The sequence below is a fragment of the Colletotrichum chrysophilum genome (assembly GCF_026319265.1).
Source record: "Colletotrichum chrysophilum strain AFK26 chromosome Unknown scaffold_40, whole genome shotgun sequence".
Lineage (NCBI taxonomy): Eukaryota > Fungi > Ascomycota > Sordariomycetes > Glomerellales > Glomerellaceae > Colletotrichum > Colletotrichum chrysophilum.
Genome location: NW_026517327.1, coordinates 136,365 through 153,119, shown reverse-complemented (window position 1 = coordinate 153,119; position 16,755 = coordinate 136,365). Strand labels below are relative to the sequence as shown.

General features: G+C 55.4%; 4 protein-coding genes and 1 non-coding gene across 5 annotated transcripts; 2 read left to right on the top strand and 3 right to left on the bottom strand.

Moving 5' to 3' along the window:
• Positions 1 to 1,169: 1,169 nt before the first annotated feature.
• Positions 1,170 to 2,651, top strand: COL26b_005771 (uncharacterized protein; the record flags this gene model as incomplete). Its single annotated transcript, XM_053178607.1, has 1 exon — positions 1,170 to 2,651. One exon carries the CDS (start codon positions 1,170 to 1,172, stop codon positions 2,649 to 2,651), a length of 1,482 nt encoding a protein of 493 aa, XP_053037427.1.
• A 505-nt stretch (positions 2,652 to 3,156) lies between these two features.
• COL26b_005770 (uncharacterized protein) lies at positions 3,157 to 4,514 on the bottom strand (the record flags this gene model as incomplete). Its single annotated transcript, XM_053178606.1, has 2 exons — positions 3,157 to 4,134; positions 4,188 to 4,514. The coding sequence occupies 2 exons, from the start codon at positions 4,512 to 4,514 to the stop codon at positions 3,157 to 3,159; spliced, it is 1,305 nt and encodes a 434-aa protein (XP_053037426.1).
• Positions 4,515 to 6,020: 1,506 nt separating this feature from the next.
• COL26b_005769 (uncharacterized protein) lies at positions 6,021 to 7,550 on the top strand (the record flags this gene model as incomplete). Its single annotated transcript, XM_053178605.1, has 1 exon — positions 6,021 to 7,550. The coding sequence occupies one exon, from the start codon at positions 6,021 to 6,023 to the stop codon at positions 7,548 to 7,550; it is 1,530 nt and encodes a 509-aa protein (XP_053037425.1).
• Positions 7,551 to 7,762: 212 nt separating this feature from the next.
• On the bottom strand, positions 7,763 to 7,849 carry COL26b_005768. Its single transcript has one exon. It is a non-coding gene; the product is annotated as a tRNA-Glu (tRNA).
• A 428-nt stretch (positions 7,850 to 8,277) lies between these two features.
• Positions 8,278 to 11,724, bottom strand: COL26b_005767 (uncharacterized protein; the record flags this gene model as incomplete). The annotated part of the gene is made up of 4 exons (XM_053178604.1): positions 8,278 to 8,967; positions 9,023 to 10,482; positions 10,531 to 11,413; positions 11,467 to 11,724. 4 exons carry the CDS (start codon positions 11,722 to 11,724, stop codon positions 8,278 to 8,280), a joined length of 3,291 nt encoding a protein of 1,096 aa, XP_053037424.1.
• Positions 11,725 to 16,755: the final 5,031 nt, after the last annotated feature.

Here is a 16,755-nt window from a genome sequence, read left to right as displayed (position 1 = left end):
GAGTGAATGACTTATGAGTGAGAGCGATGTTAAGGGCGTTGGGGGCCACAAAATAGCATTATCTAAAAGCGAAAACATAGGCAATCTCACTATTGATTTTCTGAATGGCATGCTTAGACCGATTGCATTATCCTCTTTCTTATTACATGATGTAACTTCAATTATTTCCCCTCGCTTCATCTCACTCAATCTCATTCTTATCTTCCGCCGAGTCTCAGATCTCAATGAGCTATTCTCACTCACTCACTCTTCACTGGGATATATCACTGACAGCCCAAAGTCTCGACCTCTAGCTCATCCCACCTGTGTTTCACGTCATTGCCAAAGCCAATAGTGTGGAATAAAGTTTCGGGAATTTAATCAACTCAAAGAAACAGCGCCCATTCTTCCTCCTGTAAGCTGTCAATCAGACCCCATAACGGCTCTCCCCTTCATCTCTCTGTTTGATCTCCACGTGCCCGGCACGGGCCATGTACAAGAGGTTTTGTAACGCGCTCCAAACGCGCCACGAGACCCCTGCGACGGGCTCGATGTCGCCCCAGCGTGCCAAATTACTCATCATTTCGCTTTAATGATTTGGCGCGACCTTTTTGAAAAGGGGGCATTGGCAGGCATGGGCTTTGATATCCCGACTTGTCACGAGTTATCCCAAGCCTTTTTTTTTACCCTCCCCTCGCGAGTAAGGCAAGGAAGGCACTGTGTACGTGCGACTGCTTCGGACTTTTGGCATTTTCACGACATCCAATTCAAACTCGCTGCTCCACCCGTCATCGAGGAAGCGGATCTCTGTTGCTACTCTGCGCTTTGCTTTGCTTTTCTTTTTTTCTTCGCCTTGCAATCAAGCTTGTCTCCTTGCTGCACGTCGACTCCACACAAACCTGTCGAGCAGGGCTTTGACGGGAGCACATCGGTGCGGTGCGACACGAACACGCTGCCCAGCAAGGTCACAGCAACCTTGAATGACCTCCGCCTTCTTCGTCGTCCCCCTCGACTGAGTTCATGTCCATCATCCGCCGCCAGTGTAACAGGCGACGGTGTAGATTCGGTTTCACGGCCAGCGCTGCCGACAGACGTTGCTCTCGACCAGGTCGACGCAGTACTATTACTACCACTACCACTACCACCACCACCACCACTACAGTAACTACCACCTGCAATCATCAGCCGCCATGGAGTCTCCGGCGCCGTCTCATCGCAAGGGACACAAGCCCTCATCGTCCTTCGGCTCCCTGTACGAGGTCCTGGCCGACCTCGACGACAACCAACTGCAGTATCTCATCCAGGAGATGAACCATACTGGCCATCAAAATGTCCCCGTTTCCAAGGCAGTGTCGGCATTCGAGACCAAGACCCCGGACTCCCTCAGCTCCCTGAGGAGAATGAGCATGATGCCCGCTGCACAACCTGTGTCTGCATCGGATGCATCTTCACCAGCGGTGCCCGGGCTCGGCGTACAACGACAGCTCTCCAAGTCTCAACGAGGGCAGCTTCGTCTGCAGTCGGCATTCCAAAGGTCGCCGTCATTGCGCCAACGCTCACGCCCGGAGAGCCCTGCCACGCATCAACCCTTATATAGCTCGCCTCTCAAGACCCCGGAACCCCAGTCTCTCACCCAACCGCTCAGCCCCCGACCTGAGCAGAAGCCGTCGCCGTCCCCCGAGCCAAGGCCGGCTCAGCAGAATGACAAGCGGGCTTCCGACTTCTCATTATTCGACTTCGGGTTCTCCGGCAATGGAACCCGCGATTCGGTGGCTCAGCCGAAGACTGAGCCCGAGGTCGCACCGGAGGTCAGGCCCGTAAGACGGACGGACACCATCGACTTCCAGCCCCCACAGAAGCGAGACACCTTTGGCAACCAGCCCAATGACCCTGCTTTTGACTTTGGGTTCGCCGGCGACGTCCCGAGTCTGCCGGATGAACCGGGCGATCGCCGGCCCAGCTACGCGAGCTTCACCACCTTCGCCGGCGGTGACGCCCGCCGGCCGAGTTACGCAAGTGATGCGCGCCGGCCTAGTTGTGCAAGCGAAGTTCGTCGACCAAGCGAGCCGGACGTCCCGGTCCCCGTACCCCGGGGAAGGCCGGAAGGCTTGGCTGTTGAGACCGGCTCTCTCCAGCCGCCCAAGAACAGGAGCAGGACGAAGTCTGTCGCATACAAGCGCATTCCTCGGCCGGACTTCAGCCTTCCTGATGGTGTCACTGTTACAGACCTTCTCATGCTTCTCGAGCTGGAGTACCAGTCGTCGACTACCCAGCAGCCTCTACTACGAACTCCCAGCTTCTCTTCCATCCCGTCTTCGAACCACCTTTCTCCCGTCTCTCTCCCTTTGCCTCGCCCAAACTCGGCCAGGCGAGCCATGACCCAAACGCCTAGTTGGCCCGGGTCTCGACCTCTTCGGCGGCATTCTTCCAGACTGGACATGATGCTTGACGCTGAGCGCAATGCCTCCGGCGCCGAAGAGATTGGCCTGGGCATGCTTGAACCCCGGCCGCGGGCGTCGTCGTCGGTAGGGACGAGATCAATCTCGCTGGGCAATTCCGTCGCCACGACTCCCATCCTGTCGATGGACTCCTTCTCATTTGATAAGCCCATCAGGGCCGACACGACGCCACCTGTCATGGAGGGTATCTTTGATGTTTTGGAGAACCAATAGAGCGCCACTTTACCGTCAAGGTTGGAATCTAAGCTTGTGTATATATACCTTTTGCTCACTCATGCGTACTCCCCCCATGTTTGGAAGTGGGAGGCAAGATTGTATTTTGTCGTATTCTGTATTAATACTTGAAGGATGAGATACCTGAGATATTTTGGCAACATTTGGTACATAGTCTGGTTGCTACGATCCTATCGTGGATTGAAAGAGAACGTCTCCAACAAGATTGAAAAGCGCTCACATGTGATCATCAAGTTTCAATCGAGGTTCTCAGCCTTCAGGTTGGTGATTTGTAATTATCTCTCACTTCATCATGGCTCTCATAAGCTGCTCTTTCAACTCTCTTTACACCCATTGTTTCATTATTTCCACTTTTGAGCCTTGCCAGACCAAGTACAATGGACACATGCCGAATTCCCCTTCCACGACTTCAAAACACACCACCAAAACTTCGCCAGCTTCATTTGAAGAACTGTTTTACAGTCTGGCCATCAAATGACAGCCTTTAAAGATCGACCTTGACCGCCACGACGGCGCTCGAGTAGAAGCCAGTAACAAAAAGCCACGCCTTCTTCTTGTTGTTCTCCTTGGCCGGGTCAATGCCCACCAAGACTGCGCCGGCAGCTGAACGAATTCTGGTTCCATCATCCTCAAACAGAGCGCGCTTCTCCCAGCATTCGGCCTTGGCACTGTCGCAATTCGCGATCGGCTTCGCATACCAGACAATGGATCCGATGTTAGAGGTAGGATCGCCAATCTGCTTCACAATATCAATGGGCCGGATGAGACCTGGCAGGATGAAGCCGCTGGCATCCTGGGTCTCGGACTTGTACGGGTCGTTGAAATAGCTGGGGTTATCGATGTAGGAGTCAAAATGGACGGAATCTTCGATATCGATGGTGACGTTCTTCGGATCCGAAGACAGCTTGCCAATGTGCATCGCGGCGCCGGAACAATCGTCAATCAGGATGTACCCAGGCTTGTAGTGACCCAGGCCGTTGTTATTTCTCATTCCCTCGTAGGCAACCTGCGCCGTGACGCCGTCTGTGGGCTTCAGCGCAGAAAGCTTGTCGATGGTGACGTGGATAGTGTCTGTCCAAGATGCTCCAGGCCACAGGTCCTCAATGAGGCGCATCGTTCCCTCGCGGTAGAAGTGGTCATTGGTAACGTAAAAGGAGTGCGGGTCCTTGATGAAAATGTCGTTGGGCGTCTTGACAAGCGGGTGCTGGACTGACCGCACATGCCTGATGGTGGATGAGCCCAGGATGTGATGGAAGATTTCAATCCGAGATTGGGCCTTGTCCAACACCTTCTGGTCGCCTTGGCCACCAGCCTTGGTTGCGAGGTACTCGGCGTGGGGAACATGGTTGACGGCAAACACATAGACGGCGTCAGTCTTTTCCGGGTCGGAAATGACATCGATGCCGTGAGTAATGAAAGTGCTGTCAAATTTCTCGAACTTGAGGCGCTTAGTGGTCATGTCCTGGCGGGCTGTCAGTTGACTTGCGCATTACACTCCAGCCACATTGAACTTACCTTGGGGTCAATGATATGAATAGAGCCTGTAGACTTGCTTGCCTTGACCGGGTCTTCAAAAGTTCCAAGCGGCGGAAACCATGCCTTGCGCGTCTCTGTGTCATCTTCGCACGCGGTGAAAAGGAGCCCACTCGGCTCATGGTGGTGAATGTCCTCGCAATGGATCGTGTCGCCGATGTAGACAAGGTCGCCGCCGTGCTCGACAGGTGTGTTATTGACGGTCCGCGATACTCCGAGAACCGTCGCCGTTTGCTTGATGGCTGGGCCGTAGGTGTAGCCACCAAAGACGGCCAGACCAGCCACAAGAACTGGCACCAACGCCGCCATTTTGAGTTGCTGACGGTTTGGCGGGTGCTGCGTGAGTGTCTCAGTTGTGTTCTATTCGTGAGAACGCCTAGGTATTAGTGAGACAAGAAGCTCTCAATGTCTTCGTCTGAGTTTCTGAACCAGGCGGGTGTAAGTTCGATAGTGTTAAGATGAGTTCCTAATAGTCCTCTTGCGAAATAATTCTTCTGCTGACTTCAGCCTCAGCAGAATATATGTTGAGATGAGGGGTCAGGTCCCGAGTTTGGAGTCCTGCGGGGATGGCGTTCGGTAGTGTCCTCGGTTCCGCAAAACATAGTTCAGGGCCGCCGCTGTGGAGGTTCTCAAACGGATTTACGTCATGCGCGGAGAGGAGCTGCTTATGCGCTTGCAGGATGCATTCAAGGGTCGACAGCCAATGAACTATTCACGAACGTTACAAAAGATCATCCTTTGAGTGAATCCACTCCGGTCGGACCAAATTCAAGCGACGGAGACGATGCCGACTCCGACGGGATTCAGGCTGGTGAGGGTCTCCGCCAAGAGATGAATTTCCGGCCGTGTCGCGGCCGCGGGGACCGGAGGTGGGTTTTGTCGGGCCTGAGCCATGATGTTCTGGGACTTGAAGATGGGTTCATGGGTTTATCCCGATGGGAAAGATGGCGGGAAGAGATAAAAGGAGCTAAATATGACTGAACCTGCGGTTCTGGACAGACGAATACCACTTTCAAGTTCGGTTTTGAGTTGATCTCGAAATTGGGCTTCTCGTCTTGACAGGACAGGAAAGAAACAAATTCTCAGTTCACGACGAGCATGACTATGCACCACAAGAGCCAACCAACTCTGTCACTTGTCATAATTGTCAATCGCGATACATTGCGCCCCCAAACAGTCACTGCCGAGGTCCTACATATGAAAGAGGCCAAGCCCACTTGATCAAAGGCGAGTCCTTGGTGCAATCCTGGGGCCAGGACCTAGTGCCCAGCCCATACATACCCCAGATTGATGAAGCTCTCTAGAAGGACGCCAGCGCTGTTGGCCGTTCGTCTCCCGTCATTTTAGCTGATCATGCAAGGATCCTCCCCTGTATCTGCAATGGAAATGCAACTCTGCTAGCGCCCTCCATTAAGCTCATCCGCTCGTCCGTTTTCCAGCAATCCAGAACCAACGGGTCGGACCTGTGATCAAGTTAACACACAATGGCATGTGTCTCTTGCAGCTCAATCGACGAAACACCCAACGAGACTTTGGGACCCCTGGCATGTGCTTGAGCTTCCCACGCTACAGGCATCAGATCTTACCGTATTAGGAGCATGGAAAACAACCTCGGCACTCGGGCCAGCACTGCCGACCCCCGACGCCAGCCGGACCTCCTTTCAGCTGTCCGGGTGACGCGCATTGTCTCCCCATGTACGGATACAAGAAGTCTCTCTCATCAAAGACCATCGTGTGAAACTGCCATCTCATTTTTTGCCTGATCTGTTCTATCTTAACTCAATTCGAATTTGGGCAGAATAACTCAAAAGGAAAATGGTCACTACTGTGAAGAATGCGCCACGTGGCGCGATACCCGCTCCGCGCCAGTCTCTCACTGTCGTCGACAACCGCACCGGAAAGTCTTACGAGCTGCCCATCACTCACAACTCCGTCCAGGCTACGGACATCAAGAAGATCAAGGCCGCGAGAGGCAACGACCGCGCCGAGGATGAGACGGACCAGGGTCTCCGCGTGTACGACCCGGCATACATGAACACCGCCGTCGTGCAGAGCAACATCACATACATCAACGGCCAGGATGGAATCCTCCGGTACCGCGGGTACCCCATCCAGCAGCTGGTGAACAAGTCGCACTTCCTCGAGAGCGCGTTCCTCCTCATTTACGGCGAGCTGCCGACGTCGACGCAGTACAGCAAGTGGCAGGATGAGATCATGCACCACACCTACATCCACAGCGACATCGAGGGCATGTTCAAGTCGTTCCGTTACGACACGCATCCCATGGCCATGCTGCAGTCCTCCTTCTCCGCCCTCGGTGCCTTCGCGCCGGAGTCGAACCCCAGCTTGCAGGGTCAGAAGCTCTACACCAACGCCGCGTCAGGCGACCCGGAAGCCCTCAAGATGCTCGACAAGCAGATCCTCCGCATCATCGGCAAGGCTCCCACGCTCGCGGCCGCTTCCTACCGCATGCGCCAGGGCAGACCGTTCAACCGTCCCGCCCAGGGCCTTAGCTACACCGGCAACTTCCTCTACCTCCTCGACCACCTCAGCGGACACGAGTACCAGCCCCACCCGGTGCTCGAGAAGGCCCTGGACGCGCTCTTCATCATCCACGCCGACCACGAGGTGAACTGCTCCACGGCGACCGTCCTCCAGGTCGGCTCCAGTCTCGTCGACCCGTACAGCGTCGTCTCCGCGGGCTGCGCCGCGCTCTACGGCCCCAGCCACGGCGGCGCCAGCGAGAGCGCCATCCGCATGCTGATGGAGATCGGCAGCCCCGAGAACGTGCCCGCCTTCATGGCCAAGGTCGAGAAGCGCGAGCGCGTGCTCGTCGGCTTCGGCCACCGCGTGTACAAGAACGTCGACCCGCGCTCGACGGCCATCCGGCAGCTGGCCGAGGAGGTCTTCGCCGTCACGGGCCGCAACCAGCTGCTCGACACGGCGCTCGAGCTCGCAAAGTACGCGCGCGAGAGCGAGTTCATGAAGAAGCGCAACCTGTACCCCAACGTCGACTTCTACTCCGGCCTCATCTACCAGGCCATGGGCTTCCCGCTCGACTTCTACCCGGTGCTGTTCGCCGTGCCGCGCTGCGTGGGCTGGCTGGCGCACTGGAGGCAGCAGATGCTGCAGAAGGGCGGCGTCAAGATCTGGCGCCCGAGGCAGCTGTACATTGGCGAGGGAGAGCGGGAGTACGTCGACGCCGCGCAGAGGAAGGAGAGGGAGAACAAGTCCGTGTTTGACGAGCCGGTGCAGGTCAGCCACGGCGGAGACAGCAAGCGTAACGAGCTTGCGACGTACAAGGATGAGATGGGTCAACCTTGGAGGGGTCGCGCGAAGCTCTGAGTGAGTCGGGCTAGGTGGGTGGTGTACACGGCGTACGGTTATTAGATTGACTGGTAGAGGCGACAAATGTTTTGTTTAAATAGCATGTTAGATTATGGACACATTTCGCTCTTCCCATAATGATTGGAGTCGCCATGAGCCGGGCCAAAGTGAGGAAGCGTGCTTGCTTCTCAGTGTTCTTGAAGAATGGTGCAAAAATGCAAAATGAAACGTTCCGAAACCGAGAATCGAACTCGGGGCTATGCCTAACCTCTCACAGAGATGAGAGGGCATCATGTTGGCCACTACACCATATCGGATGTTGTTGAAATTTCTGCGCACAATGTGATAATTATCGCGGGGGACGTTGTGGAGTTGAGCGTAGGTGCAGCAAGGGTGGGACCGACTTGAGGGCTTCCGTGACCTGGATGTTCCCAGAAGCCAGCTCCAAGGCGAACGATCACATGTCATCATTCGTTTTAAGGCAAAAGACGCGCCAAGCGTATTAGATCATACCTGGATTTATTGATTCGATGCTTGCGGCCGGTCCTACTGAAGCTCTCGACAAAGCAGGAACTTTTCATTCTCGGTTGATGTAACCCGTCTCTATACTAGCAAACCGGCGTGAATCGTGCTCATGAGGTATCGTCATCTGACAAGCGCCTCTTTTCGTCTCCTCTCCACCCCCTATTCCTCTTCCAGGATTCGCCTACAGCTAGAATCACTTTTGTTCAAATAGACGGTAACATCACCGGCTACCCGCGCTCGAGTACCCATTGCCACCCTTCTCCCGCATCTCCTTCTCGTTGGTCATGGTCCTGCTGCCCAGAGTCGGCGAAGACTCGAGCTCGACGCCACCAATAGTGTAGTAGTGACCGAAGACACGACTCTCGAGATCCGGGTTGGCGCCATGCTGCTTGTGCGACTGGCGACGGAAGTAGATGCGCTTGGCCCACTTCCAGGCCTCGATACCGGCAAAGAACAAAACGGCGCACACGAAAACGATGCCCCACTCCCAGGTGATGGGAGCATGCTTGAACACCTTGGTGTTGAGGACGGGAATGTAGGTGAGCGGGAAGATGGTCACGAAGCCGATGATAATGGCGAAGAACAGGAGCTTGTTGCGCCAGGTGTCCCAGAACCATTGCGTAAAATACTTCTTGCTCTTAGGCTGCATGCGGAAGAAGGATCGTCGCATGTTGACCATCTCCCAGGCGAGGAAGAGTGCGAACCAGGTGAGTGCGGCGAAACAGGTAGCGCGGGCGCGGAATACAGTGTCGCAGCGTTCGGAATATTCGTTGTTGCAGTTGACGCCAAAGTCACCATTGCCCCAGCCGAACATGACGAGAACAAAGGACGCAAGGCAGAGGGCGGCGGTCCAGAGACCATAGACGAGCATGTCGAGCATAAGCTCCCAGGTGAAGACGCCAATCTTCATCTGTTTGAGTTGTCAGCATTGATTCGACAGATAACGGGTTGTGAGCACCACTTACGTCTTGCGGCGGTCGATCCATGATATCAGGTGCAGCGACTTCAAAACCGAGCGCCATGTCAGGAAGACCGGAAGTGATCATGATAATCCACATAACCTCCACAGGAGCCAGTGGGAAAACGGACAAACCACTCTCATCCTTGAATGCTAGACCAATGAGCAGAGTGCAAGCCTGGGCGACGTTACAGGCCAACACGTGCAAAACGAATTTCTGGATGTTGTCGAACATACGACGACCTTCCTCGACAGCGTTAAGAATCGAGGCAAAGTTATCGTCCGTGAGAATAATATCAGATGCCTCCTTAGCAACATCAGAGCCACTCTCGCCCATCGCGATACCGACATCCGCGCGCTTCAGACTAGGGGAGTCATTGACACCGTCACCAGTCATGGCCACGAAGCGCCTGCGTCGGTGGAGGGCCTCAATCATGCGCACCTTGGTCTGGGGCGCACAGCGTGCGACGACAAGAGGAAGACGGGGCAGCTTGTCAATCTCATCATCTGAGAGCTTGTCAAAGTCGCTAGCAGCCATCACCATAGTCCTTGCGACATCGGAAGAGATCTCGTTCATGCGGGTGGGAAGGATTCCGACTTCCAGAGCGATTGCGCGGGCAGTTTCGGGGTGGTCGCCAGTCAACATGTGGACGCTGACACCAGCCTGGTGGAATTGCTTGACAGAAGGCGCAGACTCAGGGCGAGGAGGGTCGTAAAGACCGATGAGGCCACGGAAGGTAAGGTCCTTCTCAAAGTTTGCGCGGTCCAAGTTTTCGTGGTTGTCAACAGTACCAATGTCAGACTTGCTAGCAAAGGCAAGGACACGAAGACCGAGGCGAGCAAGCGCCTCCATGTTCCTCAAGATATCGTTCTCAATGTCCTTGGTGAGGTCGACAACCTCGTCGCCCATTTGGATTTTGGGGCAGGAAGAGATGACGCGCTCAACGGCACCCTTGGTGAAAAGCCAGGTCTTGCTCTCCTTCCCATCACTGCCAGCCTCAGTGTCCTCGAAGATTACGGACATCTTCTTGACGTCGGAGTCAAAGGGGAACTCGGCGATTTGGCGCCATCGGCTGTTCTCGCCGGAGAAGCGGAGGCGGTTCCAGTTGAAGCGGGAGGCGAAGACCTGGATAGCAATTTCGGTCGGGTCGCCACGTGCATGCCACTCGCCCTCGGCGGTCTTGTGAACGTTGGCCAGGTTGGCAAGCGAGGCGATGTTGAAGTAGTCAATGAGAACTCTGCTCTGGAGGACCATCTCTTCGGGGCCAGAGATCTGCTCGCCCTCACCATCCTGGCCTTGGAAGTCAATGTCCTTGGGCTGTGCCGGCCGAAGACCGAGGTCGCCAACGGTAGGGTTGAAGGGCTCCTTAGTATTGCTGACAGAGAAGGTTCCCTTTCCGGGAATCCAGGCCTTGCGAACAACCATCTTGCCTTGGGTCAGAGTGCCTGTCTTATCAGAGCAAATGTCTGGAAAGTATTAGCAGCGAAACATGGAAATCTGCGCAGTAGACTAACTCGTGACACCACCAAGAGCCTCCAAACTCTTCAGTTGGCGGACAATGACATGGCGCTGGACCATTCTCTTCGTACCAGCAGCCATGGTGATAGTCAAAACGACGACCAAGGATGCGGGGATCATTGAGAGACCAGTAGCGACAGCATAGATGACAACTTCTTGTGTCGTGTTGAAGTCGTTAGCACCCAAAACGATTAGGGCGCAGACGACAGCAGTGCCGAAAAGCAGGATAGCAAGCTTAGACAATTTTTTCTGCAGAGGCGTTCCGACATTCACTCCAAGGAAGCGTCCAACAGCGTCGGAGAGGGTAAGCCCCCATGCCTGGACGTAGCGGGCAAAAGAGGCGGAGCCGTCTTCCTTGCGCTTGACGTCGCGGCGACGAGAGTTCTTGCCTCTGAGGGCGGCGGCGATCTGACCAATTTCGGTGTACATTCCAGTAGCGAAAACGATGCCGCGAGCGCGTCCCTTTGTGACCGTTGAAGAGCTGTAAGCGACGTTGAGGCGGTCACCGGGGCCGGTGTCGTCCTCGAATGTCTGTGCAGCCTCCTTGCGGATGGGAAGTGACTCTCCCGTCAAAAGGGCCTCATTAGTCTCGAAGTTGACGGCTTCAACGATGCGCACATCGGCAGGGATTGTGTCACCAGTCTTGAGCTCAACCATATCGCCAGGAACAATCTCGACGGTAGGGACTGTGACATTTCTGCCCTCGCGGACCGCCTGGGCCGTTGGTGAGCTGAGAGAACGGAGGGAATCCATGGTCTTTGCGGCCTTAAACTCTTGGTGAAAGCCGACGACGATGTTGAGTGTGATGACGCCTGCTACGACGGCACCTTCGATCCAAGATTTGATTCCAAAAGAAGCACCCATGGCCAGGATGAGGACCTAGTCGAGCCAGTTAGCCAGTTTCAAACGAGACTACCAAGCGTGGTTCTTACCAAAGTCATGGCATTGGCAATTTGTCCGATGAGGATTTTGATGGGTTGGACGCCTTTGTCAGCGCCAAATTCGTTGCGGCCATACTCGTCGAGACGAGTCTTGGCCTCTTCTGGGGTCAGACCATCATCAGGGTTGGCTCTGAGCTCCCGGATTACTTCTTCAGTAGACAGGGCATGTGCCGGACGAGATAGTGGCTTGTTAGACTGGCCAGAGATGTGGTTGGCCATTGCCTCGGCCTCGGGATCCTTCTTGCCCATGTTAAATGTTTTTCAACTCAAGTATGGGTAGTCCAGACCAAGGTGGTTAAGGGGCGGTGTCGTGCGATCCTCAACTAGATCTCCGGGCGGTGCCAAGACTCGACGTCGGATCCAATCGGAGGGTTGGGAGTTTATTTGGCTCTTGACGAATGCGGCATGGAACGGGCAAAAGTGTGAGTGCTCTTATCCAGGTTCAAGCACTTTTACCCCCTTCAGATCAAGAGAACAGGCGAGCATAGGAAGAAAGAGGAAGATAGAGAGGTGGCCGAGGAGAAGAGACGATGTCTGTTGATATCGAGAGTTGGAGGAAACACAAGCCCAAAATATTCGGGGGGCTTGGAGAAGATGTAGTCTTGGTCCGCCGGGAGAGGCGCCCACACGACTCTCGGCGTTATGACTTCATAACGATAGGCAAGCAAAGGATACGGAAGAACGCGCCCCCATCTTTCTGCGTATCTTACCCCTCGAAGCCGCAACGTTCTTCGAAGAGTGAGTGTCCGTTGGGTACATGCTCCTTCAGCCTTGGCGGCTCTTCGCGGGGCTCTGCCTGGGTCTGCCTGGGGTAAGGACCCCGGGCTCGCTTTCCATGGCGTTGGAGCTGCAAAGTCCAAAAGTTGCTCGAGGACACGCGAGCTATTCACGAGCACGCCATCCAGATTTCGGTGGAAACTCTACGCTCCTGCCTGCCATGTTTGGCCGCCGAGAGTCTGGGCAGCGGGCCTCATTCTGGGCATTTTGTATTCGGAGAGGTCGTGGGCGAGCCTGGGCGTCGTAATTCGCTCTTGATTGTGTATCAGTAACTACTCCGCCAGATGCTAGACTGCCCCGAGACATGGGAAAGGAGGGGGTGGATGCTGTGGTGATGTTTTCGGTGATCAAAATGGCCGCGCCCAGAAAGATAGGAACGATACTTTGGGTTTTCTCCACTACGCCCTCGGCCAGTTAGCACACGAGTATGCCTTCCAAGGAACGCCCGGTGCGGGGGACCACTCCTTCTAGAAGGCTACCAGGGTGCTACCAGGTCTGCAGTAGTGTGCCTCAAGATATTATGTGTATCGATGTCTGTCTGCATGCAAGCCTTATTGGATACGTATGGCGGCGTAGCTTCCGTAGCGCGGCAGGGTTGAAGTCTGTCCAAGGTCAGTCAGTCCAGTCCTCAAGTCTCTGTCTGCATGCACTGCGCCTGGCGGACACGCGGGGAGATGGATCTCGTTCTCCATCTCACTTCAGTGAACTGGTCAATTTGGCCGAACTGATTCCCGGGGAGACCTGGACGTTGAGGACCACAAACAACAGAAGTCCACGTTTAGTGTAAGAGGATGAATGTGAAGACGCCGGCGGCGGTGATTGCGGCGGGTGCAAGGGCTCTGGACGGCCAAGATAATGCCCAGAGGCTCTTTCCTGTCGGCGCGGGTTGGAGTCCGCTCGACGAGACTTGCGTTCCTGCGCCAGGGTCTTGTAGAGCCGAGAGGAGAAGAGGACCCCGGACATGCAGTTGGGAATGAACCACGTCTCGGCGCCATCCCTCCACCCGGCGCAACCCCTGCGTTTTGTTGCCGACGTCCGACTTGTTGCGTTCTACACAACCTTACGGGGCCTCTCACAACAGGAACCCAGGCCGGTGCTAACGTCCCAAGTAAGTGTCGCTGTGAGCAAGTGACGTACGCACCATACGACGCGCGCACCATGTACTCAGGTGCTTAGGAGGCCTCTGGCAGTGCTGCGCAAGTATAAAGCGCCGTGTTTGGTCCGGCCCTTGGGGTGGCGACTGGGGGCTTTGAGAAGGGCCGTCAACTTCGAAGACAACACCACAGCCAAAGACAATCGAGACCTCCGAGAAGCTCATCCGGGCACCCAACATGGCAACCGTGAAAATCCGAAATCGAATGAGATCGGGAGCCTCAGTCTCTCCCTCTGCCCGAACATCAGCGCTCCGTCACACCATCTCTGCACTGCAGAGCATCAATCGTGGTCTCTGATAGTACCGTTTCTCGACTCCAATGCCGGTCAGGCTTGCTTTTGACCCCCTGCACACGAGAAAGCCTGCCCAGAGAGGCGCCCAGATTGTCGCTGCGAGCCCCGTGGAGAAGTAGAGAGGAGGAACCGGGATACTGTCCCGGTGTAAGCGATACACGACGTCCCGGGCGCGATACGGGCGGGGGAGGACGGGTCCGCCGAGAAACACAGCCACCCCGAGTGAGACGCCCAGATGCTCGGCGGCGGAAGAGACTGGAGGAGCAGAGAAGGGGCCCGGTTTTGGGGACTCATGGAAATGTGTCGAAGTTATCGTGGGATCCTCAGATAGGATGATGCTCGGTGTCATGGCGGGATGGTCCCAAGAAGACCAAGACCAAGACCGTCACTAACCAGCTGTAGCCATGCCAGAACTGCGTATCATGATGCTGCAATGCTTGCGGGATGCTCGGGGGAGATTACTTCGGGTCCTCTCCGCCAATGTCTCCCAGCATGCCAGCCATCCTTCTTTCGGCGTTTCGAGGGTAGGCTGACGATGGTATTGGGCAGCGGACGTCTTGGCCGCCCCGGCGGTGGGACATCGGATGGGGGCCAGCTGGATCTTGGATGGCCAGCCAAGGGTTTTTGGGCAACTTGGCGGTTGCTTGGCATTTGGCACGTCAACTGAAAATTCCTGAGCTGGGCGCCGCCGCCGCTCGTCGGGAGTCCACTTTCCTCTCCTCCAGCGGCGCCGTCGGTCGGCGGTTCTGGTCATTCCGTCTCTTCATCTTGAGGGTGATAACTCAAACTCCGGGGCCAAGATTCCATTCTTTTGATTCTCAACTCCAATCATCCATGGATACGACCATCTGGGAGCTCGCGGGCTGTTGTTTGGGGGGCGATGGAGGGGCGCTCCCTGGTGAGGTCATGAAGAACAACCCTTGTCACCCCAGCATTTCCCCCGCCCATCCACTGATAAGTTAGCATACACCTCCAGCTCCTTCGATGTTTTGTTTCTTCCTCTGTGTCGTTACCGATTGTCTGTGCCCTTTGCCCAGAAATCCAGACTCACCTGGCCTGTATCTTTCGCAGAGAAGACCGGCTTCGTTGACCTATCGTGGGATGCGTAGGAAACCCCCCGCTTACCAAGGATACCAAGACCTGTGTCACCAACAAACTTTACGTCACAAGAAAAATAGTCTTCTCTTGTGCACTCACTGGATCTGCGGTTCAATGCACACCTGAGTCGTTGCAATTTGCAGCCAAGGCTCTTGGCTCGAAGTAGAGGAGTTGTTGCTAGGATTGGAGCTTCAACAGAGTCGACAGTGGAACCAGCGACGACGACATAGACGAAGAAGACGGAACGAAAGGAGACCGGGAGCAGAGACAACGACGGCAGAGTCACAGAAGACACGGCCATTGCAACATATTTAGTCGCCTCGCAATGTGTTTTGGGTTTGTGAGCGTACCGGTATGTAAGATAGTGTGCGGGGGAGCTCTTGATTTACTGCTTGGCTCGACGAGTGATTGAAGTGCCGTACCTGCCGCGTACGTTATCTGCTGTCGACCACAGGTAACATTGGCGGTCATCTGACCAACAAGCTCCTCTTCAGCTGTCCTGCCTCTATTAAATGCTTGCTCAGATCGCTTCTGCAGCAATTGGTCAACTGCTATTCTGTTGAAGCTGCAAAACTGTGAACCATTGCACGTCGTCGCATCGGGAAATTGTTAAAAGCTCCATCAAAGAGCTCGAGATCATTATAAAATAGTCGTGGGAAGCTGCGATGCTCCACGCAGCGCTACAGGCGACGGGATGGACGAAGTCGGCATAATCTTGCTCACGCTGTTCCTCTTCCTCCTCGTCCTGGGTCCACTGTACAGACCGTGCTGAAGCCTTGAGTTCCCCGCAAACACAGGGCGACGAGAGCTGACATGCCCCTCTCGAGTAGAATCTGCGTCACATATTCGCGAGTCAAGGACCACCGAAGATTCAATCCTAAATCGTCCAGGGTTAGAGATGCTCGTCGAAAGCTGAGCACTGTATCGGAATGCACGACAATCAGCCCGGAAAAGCTGGACATGGAGTCGAGTCTTAATCAACACGACTCAGCGCCCGAGTGGTGAGTACTCGCCGTATTTTCTCCAGCCCGGCGTGGGACACTAGGATGGGCCTGTCTCTGCGAGATGGCAGGCAGGGAGCTGGTCAGCACCTCGCATGCCGTTGCTGTCGCTGACTGTTGTTGCTGACAGTCCCATATGCATCGGGCCACTGTTCGTCCCAAGCAACATCCATACGACTGGCTCAAGCCCGATGCAGGCAGTGCCCTCGCATGCTTCGGGCTCGGGCGGGGGCAGCGATGTTCCAGAAGAAAGTGAAGGGCGACAAACGCATAGGGGTTTTGGCATTCGCAGTGTCCGGGAGAAGCTTGCAGCGAGCAATTGCAACTGGCGTGTGATGCAGCTGTGGGACGAGAAGACGGGCAACTCGCAGGGCGACTCGGGCGATGACGATATCCTGACGCTCAAGAGCTGCCACCACGCATTTCACGCCAAGTGTCTTTCATCGTGGTTCTTGATTGAGCGGTACGACTGTCCCGTCTGCCGGAGCCCGTACTGGCAGACGCGGGAAATGAGGGCCCGGGCGGCATCCGCACCACCGGGAGCCGGTGGAGGTCACAATGCCGGAATTGCGAGTCCGGCACCTGCAAGGGTTCGCGGGCTCACGGTTGAGCGACTAAGCGTGCCAAATTTTTGATGTGAGGACTGGGTGATGATTGGTTTGTCATTGGCTTGTCAATTGGTGATTTCGTTGTTTTTCTTTTGCAGATGATACCCGGCGGAGGAGCGCAGAAGAAACGTGACTGTCATTCTTGATCAGCGACTGAGATAGCGCAATTGAATTTTCTGCGACGATGCAGAGGGACCGAGATCGACGAGTGCCGTGACACCGCAGCAGCGCCGGTGGAATCGAGATCGCGTCGTCATGGGCGGAGGTTTTGCTCAGCTAGGCCGGCGCTTTAGACTTGGGGGGCGCAGGGCGTTGCACCGTAGCTCAGAGCCAGAGCACGGTATCGATGG